Source organism: Mizuhopecten yessoensis, unplaced genomic scaffold, assembly GCF_002113885.1.
Source record: "Mizuhopecten yessoensis strain PY_sf001 unplaced genomic scaffold, ASM211388v2 scaffold3853, whole genome shotgun sequence".
In the NCBI taxonomy this organism is placed as follows: domain Eukaryota; kingdom Metazoa; phylum Mollusca; class Bivalvia; order Pectinida; family Pectinidae; genus Mizuhopecten; species Mizuhopecten yessoensis.
The window spans coordinates 447450-458179 of record NW_018405252.1 but is presented as its reverse complement, the minus strand read 5'-3'; the positions used below and the strand labels follow the sequence as shown (position 1 = coordinate 458179).

Below are 10730 nucleotides of genomic sequence, written 5' to 3'. Positions count from 1 at the left end.
AGCAGGGGGGCAGGCAAAAAGGGGGGATTTATTTTGACTTCTGTTCATGTCACTTTTTTTACTTTTGATCATAAAATCTTATTGTTAAATATAAAGAAAAATGGAATATATACATTACATTTAATATAAGAAAATTATCACCTGTATAAAACTGACATATGAATAATTGCAGATGTCGCTCACAAAATGATTTTCTGTCAAATATATCTACAAAGTTGCCATTGTTGGCAATACATCACAATTGTTTGATATGTGGGACATAATCTCATTCAAACAACTTCCTGTGTTATTAATTAATATGGAAATTATTGTTTTTCTTACAGTAATTAATGTACCATTAAACTGATTGTATTTAATAAATGACCCTGACACATGTACATGTTATAATTACAAGTCATATCTAGGCAAACATAAAACAATTATATTTATACTGACTCGTATTGTAAAAGATAAATATCAAGGTTACATTATGAGCATGTGCAATACCACACATCCGTATGCACCTATAGACAGTCATTGGTTGTGACTAATACTACATTCAATTTAAAACAAAAGACATTATGAATCTTTAGATTCATAATTAGCAAATTACATTAATGGACCCTGCACAAATATTTATACATGTACATGTAATTATGAACAAGAATGATTATCACTATTTATTATTAATACAGATAATTTATGAAGGGATCCAGACTAAAAATAACTGTTAATCATGTGATGTAAGAATACATGAATCAGCATAAATTTCATGCAATGATAAAGTAATATGTGTACTAGGATATTAAATACAGTGCTGTAGTTCTATGATTGGGGACATGTTATACAGCCAGTCAGGACATTATCTACACCACGCACAGCTCCAGACAAACAAACACCAGCAACAAACACACAGAAGCAGTGCAGTACTTTACCTCCTGTGGAAGCCATCATGATGCTATTTATATGTTCGGGGATTCCCCTATGAGATCATGATTTAGTTAACCAAGGGAAGTAACTGTGATCAGTGTTCAATACTGATAGAGATATTACATGTAGCATGTGTGCAATTTGTATACACACACAATGTCACTGCATACACCTACAATGTGCATATTGGTGATCACTGCAAAAAATGTATTTTGTTATTGTTTATATACTTCTTGAACATGGAAATATATAAATTAGATAATAAAACTATGACATTGTTTAAAACGGGTATGGTATTAAAACAATAATGAATGTGAAATTGGTGCTGCATATATAAAATAAGAATTATTCTATGAGTAAAGACATTTGCAAGATATACTTAATGCTGCTGTTGATTGAATAACAAGTTTCAACAAAAAATCAAGATGAAATTAATGCTGATTAAATACACACAAAATTACCAGCAAGGTAAAATCATCACACTAAATTGACACACCAATTTTTAACACCACACTGTCTTATTGTCTTGTTTTTTTTTTTATTTATAGTCTAGACAGTAGCCTGACCATTCCATGACCCGAGTCAAAAAATTTTATGTGTAAATAAATCTTCTTTTTAATAAATTCAACTGAATATGTATTAATGAGAGCCACAAATACAATGATGCAATGCAAAAAAAATGGGACTGCAATTGGGGGTGAGGCAATGTGATGGTTTGCGCTGTCGATTTGGTCGATTTGACTTACACCGAAATGTGCTCAAGGCAAAATGTGGGGACGAAACGTCCGAAGATTAATGCACCATCGGTATGGATGTTTTCGTCAAAAAGTTGCACAAACTTAACAAAATCAGTAACGAACCTGAGAATAAAAATTGTATATTACATTGACTGATGTGATATTGAAATCAGTACAACATTCAATTAATATTTATAATTGTTCCCCAGATCAACAGACGTTCACATTGTGTACGAGGCTTTCAGTGCTTTTTGTCGACATTTCTTTACTTAATCAAAGTGCCATTGCACATATTTCTATATCAGTTACCTTCGTCAGTACAATTATCATCAAAATCTCGATCATCGTCGAAATCAAAAAGGTCGTCGTCGTCTAAATCGTCGTCGTTTAGGTAGCGCGGCGAAGATGTGTAACTAGATGCCATGATGTTATTCTGTTTCAAACCCCACTTCCGGCGAAACAATATGTGTCAGACAACACTAACCCATAAAAAAATTCTGATTTGCTATTTTGGAGGTAATATTATGATCTTTTTTATTTTTGAATATTAAATATTTAGAAATAAATATAGTATAAAGCATTGAATTAATATAAAAAACGATAAATATGCATTATTTTTCAGGGTTTATTTTTCGTTATTTATCGACTATATAGTTTTTTCGAATGTGGCACATTGCACCTCTGTAATTTTAATTCAGCTTTTTTAGTTTCGTATTTTGTGTTCCGAATTGGAAAAAAACAAGAGTTTCCGAATGCGTTATGGTACTTGACATGAAGCCTTGAAGGGTGGTTACTTGGTCCGATTACCTGCTGCAGTTCATCTATTACGCTTTAAATGAGGAAAACGCGGAGTCAAACAGGTAAAAGTCTTAATGCTTATGTTTATTGAAGTGAAAGCATTTGGTAAAATGAGAATATTCTCTTATTTTGTTGCATTTATTTGAAAACGAAAGTAGAACACTTTACTTGTAATTATCTGTAATACACTTATATTTAGTATCACAGACAGATATTTCACCTGTATTTACTATTACAGACATGCACCATAATAACATTAGCACTGTGGTGCTATTCTTGCGACAAAACATGATCCTTGTTAAATTTAATATATGCTTTATCGCAAGAATAGCGTTACAGCTAATGTTATTATGTTACATATGTATATGCGACGTTAAATAAAGCTTCTTGACTTGACTCTTGACAGGGATTACACTTGTATTTAGTATCACAGACGGGTATTACACTTGTATTTAGTATCACAGACAGGTATCACATCTGCATTTACTATCACAGACAGGTATTACACTTGTATTTACTATCACAGACAGGTATTACACTTGTATTTAGTATCACAGACGGGTATTACACTTGTATTTAGTATCACATACAGATATTACACTTGTATTTATTATCACAGACAGGTATCACATCTGTATTTACTATCACAGACAGGTGTTACACTTGTATTTAGTATCACAGACAGGTAATACAATTGTATTTATTATCACAGACAGGTAATATACTTGTATTTATTATCACAGACAGATATTATACTTGTATTTAGTATCACAGACAGGTATCACATCTGCATTTACTATCACAGACAGGTGTTACACTTGTATTTAGTATCACAGACAGGTAATACAATTGTATTTATTATCACAGACAGGTAATATACTTGTATTTAGTATCGCAGACAGATATTACACTTGTATTTATTATCACAGACAGGTAATATACTTGTATTTAGTATCACAGACAGATATAACACTTGTATTTAGTATCACAGACAGGTAATATACTTGTATTTAGTATCACAGACAGATATTACACTTGTATTTACTATTACAGACAGGTTACACATGTGAGTACATTGTACTTTAACACACATCTACAGTAGGCAAGTTTACTTTGCTGTACTAAAATACACCTATCAATAAAACATGCTAATAGCAGTTACAATAACGAAATGGTTTATACACTGTAAACTACTTGTTTTACATTACTGTCTGTTTTTATTCTGTATACTATTTGTATCTGTTTAAGGATAAAGTCCTGTACATGGTCTGGTGAGGTATATGAGATATAAATCAATGGGTCTTGAGACATAATGAGTTATTAAATGCTTCTACACATTTAACTTGTCTCAAAGCCAATTGAAGTTAAATTTACCCTATCAATTCAACAGAACAGAACTTGTTTTAATTTATAATTAGTATGATTTTCATGAATTTTTTTTTATTATTTCTAAAATATCAGTCTTGTGTAAGTGTAAGATAAATATCTGTTATGTATAAATTACAACTTTAGAATAATACAAAATGTAAACACATACATTTCAAACTGAAACTTTTGAAGAAAAAAAAAGAATCTGAAAGCTATAAGAAGGTATGCATCTGCACAAATGTTCTATCTTACTCATACATGTATGCAAACTGTAAAGTTTATAGAAAAATAAACCACAGACCCTTTAGTAGATATATATGTAGTAGGATGAGGAATAGTGATAAAGTTATTGCTGTCGCTGGGGCTCAAACCCATGATCTTTGGCTCTCTGGTCCAATGCTCTTCTGCTGACCTAAAAGGAAATTCCCTACAGCTGACACTTCTAAGACAACCTTATCAATGCACATCTTTTATATTTATATTTATGTTTAGTCCAACTTCAGAATAATGTAAATATTACTCTGTATTACTCTTTAAGTGTATGTATATATACATACATTGCACATATTACCTTGCATAATAAACTCTGCAGACAACTACTCTTTACATACTTAAATATGTGTTCTATATATATACATGTATATACTCTGTATATCAACTTTTTACAAGAGGACTGATCATGAATATCAACTTTTCACAAGAGGACTGATCATGAATAGTTCATATGAATTTTTTATTTCAATTTAAAACCTGTGAAATACCATATACTCTTGATATGAAGTGTATGGGTTCCCTAAAAGAAGTTTTGAAATATTTGACCCCTGTGACCTCAAATGTAACTGAAGGTAATTTTGTAAGCAAACTTTTTCAAGCTCCATCTAAGGGAGCTTAAACAGCCAAATATCATGATTATTTGTTTTTACTCATTTACAGAAGTCAATTTCACTCTTGTATTTCAACCAAATGTACTATGAAGTATGCATCCTTAGACCTGGGAGTTTTAGATGTTATGCAAGAGGCCAAGAGGGCCTGTATCACTCATTTTTGTATGTAGCAAAATATCCTCATTAAAAAATATATTGAAGTTGAGACACCAGGCATAAACTCACATTGTACCTTCAGACCAGGTAAATAAATAAATAATGAGAGGTGAAGCTCCAACTTGCTACTGAGAAGCAATGCTAAAAATAGCTTTAATAGAACTAATGATGAAAGTATTTTGCAATGATTGCATTTAAAAAATGAAGGTTGGTGATACATGCCTGCTGGATGACTTGTTTTCATTGACAGTATATTTTATATATCCTATATATCTTGACAAGAGAAGAAATAATGTTATTACTAAGATATTACGTCATATGAGGTGTAAAGAAAATGATAAGAGAACATGTATAAAAGTGTACTTAGTATGTACATGTATAATACCTGTCTGTGATCATATGTACATGTGTAATACCTGTCTGTGATCATATGTACATGTGTAATACCTGTCTGTGATAGTGTTGTGCATGTGTAATACCTGTCTGTGATAGAGTGCACATGTGTAATACTTGTCTGTGATAGTGTTGTGCATGTGTAATACCTGTCTGTGATAGAGTGCACATGTGTAATACTTGTCTGTGATAGTGTGTACATGTGTAATACCTATTTGTGATAGTGTGTACATGTGTGATACTGATAGTAAAGATATGCGTTATAATTATCTGTGATAGTAAGTATGTGTCCAATACCTGTGTGCGATACATGCATGTAGTATGTTTGTGTAACAAACTTTAGTGTGATAGTATATTCATGTATTATACCTGTATGTGATAGTTTATATACATGTGTATAATTACTGTGTGATAGTATTATGTGTATAATAACAGTGTGTTATAGTATGTATGTGTATAATAACTGTGTGTACATGTAATAGTATGTATGTGTATAATAACTGTGTGTGATAGTATGTATGTGTGTAGTACTTGTGTGTTATAGTATGTATGTGTATAATAACTGTGTGCAATAGTATGTGTGTAATAGTATGTATGTGTATAATAACTGTGTGTGATAGTATGTATGTGTGTAGTACTTGTGTGTTATAGTATGTATGTGTATAATAACTGTGTGCAATAGTATGTGTGTAATAGTATGTATGTGTATAATAACTGTGTGTGATAGTATGTATGTGTGTAGTACTTGTGTGTTATAGTATGTATGTGTATAATAACTGTGTGCAATAGTATGTGTGTAATAGTATGTATGTGTATAATAACTGTGTGTGATAGTATGTATGTGTGTAGTACTTGTGTGTTATAGTATGTATGTGTATAATAACTGTGTGTAATAGTATGTGTGTAATAGTATGTATGTGTATAATAACTGTGTGTAATAGTATGTGTGTAATAGTATGTGTGTAATAGTATGTATGTGTATAATAACTGTGTGATAGTATGTATGTGTATAATAATTATCTGTGCTGTGATAGTTTATGTGTGTAATAACTGTGTGATAGTATGTATGTGTATAATAACTGTGTAAGTATGTATGTGTATAATAATTATCTGTGCTGTGATAGTCTGTGTGTAATAACTGTTTGATACATGTAGTATATAGTGGTACATGTATAATAACTGAGTGTTATAGCATACTGCATAATACATGTGTGTGATAATATATGTGTATAATACATGTACATGTATGTGATAGTATATATATATGTGTAATAGTAAAAACAAGTGTTATACCTGCCTGTAATAGTATACACATATGTAATACATGACTTTGACAGTATAATACACATGTGTTATATGTGAAATGTATGTTTACTCATTATAGATTTGGAATGTTATATGCTATATGATCATCAAACTTTGATGGAGATGCATCTTAATTGATGGTCACTGTTGTAGATTTGATGTTATTGTGTTGAGAGAATGCCTTAATACAACTTTCAAGTTCTATGTACAATTTGACATACATGCATTCACCATCAGTTTCATTTGGATTGAAATTTACCTATAGCTAGCATAGGTATCATAATAGTTGTATGTTTTTGACTCCTTGAAATCTAATCAAGTGTATTCCTATCTAAGCTTTAATAGTGATTGTTCGTCAGCTGTATATGAAACCAGATTTGTAGTTATTAAAATTCTGTAGCTGTGAGGGCACTGCCAACATTAGAATGATCTTTATAATTATGCTTTGATCTACAAACTTCATACAATTTATTTCTATTATGTATCAAATCTTGTATTTTGCAGGCTGGTGAATTTGGTGGTAGGTAAATCTTGTACCCCGCTCCCGCTCCCGTCCCAAAACCCCGTACCAGGCATATAGAGATATTTTAATATCTCATTAACGCGATCGTTTATATTTTTTATAAAATTATACAATATTTTCAAACATTATTTTCTAAATGTGACTGTTAATAAAATGTAAATTTATCATCTTATAATTTAGAAATTGACGATAATGTTTATTTCAAGTGGGTAAAACTTGTACGCCGCAGTCAACCGTGAAAATCACGGTTTTTCATATATAATTAGATATTGAGAGAAAATTAACATGTTATTTTCAGATATATAAAACAAAATACCTTATTGTTTATAATTATGTAAGTTTCGTTGAAATAAACGACATATTTCACATGAAATTCTGACTTTGTTGTGATCGCGGGCGAGGATCACGGGTGTTTTGTTTACTCCCGTACCCGTGCTAAGGGGACATCACTCCGTCAAGACTCGTGCTAAATATGCATAATATCAGGGACAGTATATATAGAGGGGATTGGCAACTCTGCCCCTCGTCTGCTGGATAACCGATACATCCGGTAGTGAAGCGGACGTAAAACCTATCAATCAATCAACTCTGCCCCAGTCAAGATTCTATAGCACGTCGCTTTTGTATTTGTTCACCGAGCCCCTCTCGATCAGCCCGCGCTTGCGCACTAGCGTTAAAATCATGTCACCAATCTCGCCGAGATGGGAGTGTTTTGATAACGGTTAGCCCTGATTGGGACTGTGTATTAGTAGGTCTTCTTTTTATTCCAGGGATAGGGCTATCGTTGCCACTATTTCTAGCCTTTCGGCTGTGTTGGTGGCAATTACAACAAATCACATTTCGTACAGCACGTTCCAGTGAAAATAATGCTAATATTGACACTTTTTGACACAAAAACAGCAGAAGTTATTTTTTATTTTTTGCCATAAAAATTAGTACTACATATCAAAAAAATATTCAACTTTCTATCCCTGTAAATTTCAAAATGAAGTATTTTTGAAATGAGCTGATCCCCGAATGCAGGCGATACTTTTTTGTTGGGTTTAACATTTCCGGTTGTTTACGTTTTTTAACGACACGTGTCCTTCGTTACCAGACGAGTAATTTCATCTGTGACATCGCTATAGTTTTAAGTAATGCAAATCAAATCAGGCCTACTTAACATAGAAACTACTCAGCTGTTTATTGATATTAATTGTTTTAAAAAATATAAACGATAGTTTATAAAATTTAATCAAAACAGTGAGCAGTCACCAACTACTTTCGCAATAATGATTTACGTTCCATTGAAAAATAATGCTGATATTTACTCTTTTTGACACAAAAATAACACAAGTTAAATTATATTATTTGCAATTAAAATAGGTTGGGTCGTTATAAAAAGTATTCAGCTTTCTATTGCTGCTAATTTAAAAAAGATCGGTCAAATACTTTTGGAGTGAGGTGGTTCACATACATGTGTTTTTTTTGTCCCGGTTTTTGGCTATCGACGCCAACCACAATACTCTGAACCACGCGTTACATCGCGTTTAAAAATAGAAAAATATACCCCAAAAACGAGACATCAATTAATATGATACCACAGATTTTATCAATTATAAGTAATACAATCAGCTTATAGCAATTGGATAAACAAAAGAAGTAAGAACACTTATCGCGATTGGTTTGTTTTCACGCCAATTTCTGTAATCTAACGAAGCGGTATCGACGCCATCTTGGTTTGTCAAAATTGAGATAGGTGGCGCTCGCTATCTACTCCTGAATCAGGGGGAGGTAAGTCTAGATTGACGTGTCATAAAATTGGTAAGGCAAAGAGGGAGTTGCTAATCCCCTTCACTATACGTCCCTGATAATATCTAAAAAAAACCTTTTAATACAACTATTTCATTATTTCTTTTTTATTTAATAATCTGTAATTTTTTATGACACTAACTTTCAAGTAGGAGATTTTTATGTTTCAGCTTTAGTCTTCAGACATGTGCTATTTCAAAATAATAAAACAATTCCTGTAGCATTTTTCATTCATGATAGGAAGTCCACTCGTGTTCATGAGTTTTTTTTAGCGATCTGTTAAGTCTCTAATTCCAAATTTATCAAAAGGTAATCAAATAATGGTTTTGGATAGGGAATCAGTGATAAAAAATTCGCTAGAGGAGGTTTTTCCAAATGTCAAAATACTTTTTTGTTGGAATCATATTCGTAGAGATATTAGATTTTGGTTGAACCAGCATAAGGGTAGTAGTGATATTTCAATTTACATGGAGGATGTTATACAGCTATTAAGATGCGAGAGTGAAGATGAGTTTTTGGCAATGTTAGATACGGTATCTGAGAAATGGAGTGAACCTTTTGTAGATTATTTCAATTCCCATATTAAGGGTGACATCATAAAATATGCTGGTTGGTGGCTACTGTCTGGTCTTGGTGTGGGAAAGACCATCGCTTATTAAGTCCGCAGAAACAAGACGTATCTGAATGGATAACGGTAAAAGTACGCTAAGTTTTAAGGATAAAAATGATTTATTAATTGATAACAAACTATGTGGTAATATCATGTGTTACGTACAAAATAATTTAAAGAAACAGTTTCCTAATATAGGCGGAATGCAAGATACAGGTTATGCTCCAATTTTGAAAAACAATAAGTGGGACTATGCACTCAGAATGAAACCAACTAGCGCTGCATCAGCACAAATACATCATACAGGTGAGGACTATTGGGTAGTGTCAGTACAGGAGGTAGATAGTGGGGAAGTATACATTCTTGATAGTTTGATAGGAAATACGAAACAGAAGGGTCATTTGTCAGCTTCTTTAGAAATGCAGTTGTCATCATCATATGGGGAAAATAGAAAAGTTTTACAAACAGTATTACCAAATGTGCAACAACAGAAAAACGGGGTTGACTGTGGGTTTTTTGCTATTGCTAACTTGGTAGAATTGTGTTTCAATGGGTTTAACGGGAGTGAAGAGTTAGTTTGACACCACTTGCATGAGACAACATCTTGTGGAATGTATTTCCGATGGAATCTTTACTAAATTTCCTAGGAAAAAAATAGGTAGACATAGGCAAAAGAAGACTTCTTTATCATTCGATATTTTTATGGATTGCGGGGCAGATGGGTGTCACATCTCAAATGTATTTGATGATATGGTTTCTTGTGATGCTGGCTGTGACAGATGGTTTCATAATAGATGTGTAAGTGATCTGTCAGATTTACATTTTTCTAGGGATAGTTTTATTTGGAAGTGTGTTCATAAAACAGCTATAAAAGTCAGAAGTATTTTTGGTATTTTTTAATGTATTTGTAGATGTATCCTATTAAAAGTTAAAATGTGTAGTGAGTAAACTTAAAATTCCTTTTGAAAAAGAACACAATTATTTCAATCATAAAATCATTTTTTATAAAACGTTTCATTTTTTTCTAATGATAACCAATCATGAATTCTTATTTTGTGAACTATTATTACTACTTGATAATGACATAGATTGACAGAGTGATGTCCCCTTAGCACGGGTACGGGAGTAAACAAAACACCCGTGATCCTCGCCCGCGATCACAACAAAGTCAGAATTTCATGTGAAATATGTCGTTTATTTCAACGAAACTTACATAATTATAAACATTAAGGTATTTTGTTTTATATATCTGAAAA

At 32.1% G+C, this 10730-nt stretch overlaps 2 protein-coding genes across 6 annotated transcripts in view; one reads left to right on the top strand and one right to left on the bottom strand.

Annotated features, from left to right (window-relative positions):
- The window catches only part of LOC110448136 (sin3 histone deacetylase corepressor complex component SDS3-like), a 24909-nt gene that overhangs the window by 13084 nt on the left and 1095 nt on the right, over positions 1 to 10730 (bottom strand). For 2 of the 4 annotated variants that reach the window (XM_021494205.1, XM_021494206.1), the window contains exon 1: positions 1956 to 2119. The exons of 1 other annotated variant lie outside the window; for it this stretch is intronic. In XM_021494205.1, coding sequence (XP_021349880.1) covers positions 1956 to 2070 — 115 coding nt within the window. In that variant the 5' untranslated portion in view covers positions 2071 to 2119. Of the gene's footprint in view, positions 1 to 914; positions 971 to 1955; positions 2120 to 10730 lie in introns of those variants that run through there. One more of the 4 variants, XM_021494207.1, reaches the window with a different exon arrangement.
- The window catches only part of LOC110448137 (derlin-2-like), a 22395-nt gene continuing 14023 nt past the window's right edge, over positions 2359 to 10730 (top strand). For both annotated transcript variants that reach the window (XR_002462684.1, XM_021494209.1), the window contains exon 1: positions 2359 to 2506. The gene's annotated coding sequence lies outside the window, so the exon portion shown is untranslated. The remainder of the gene's footprint in view (positions 2507 to 10730) is intronic.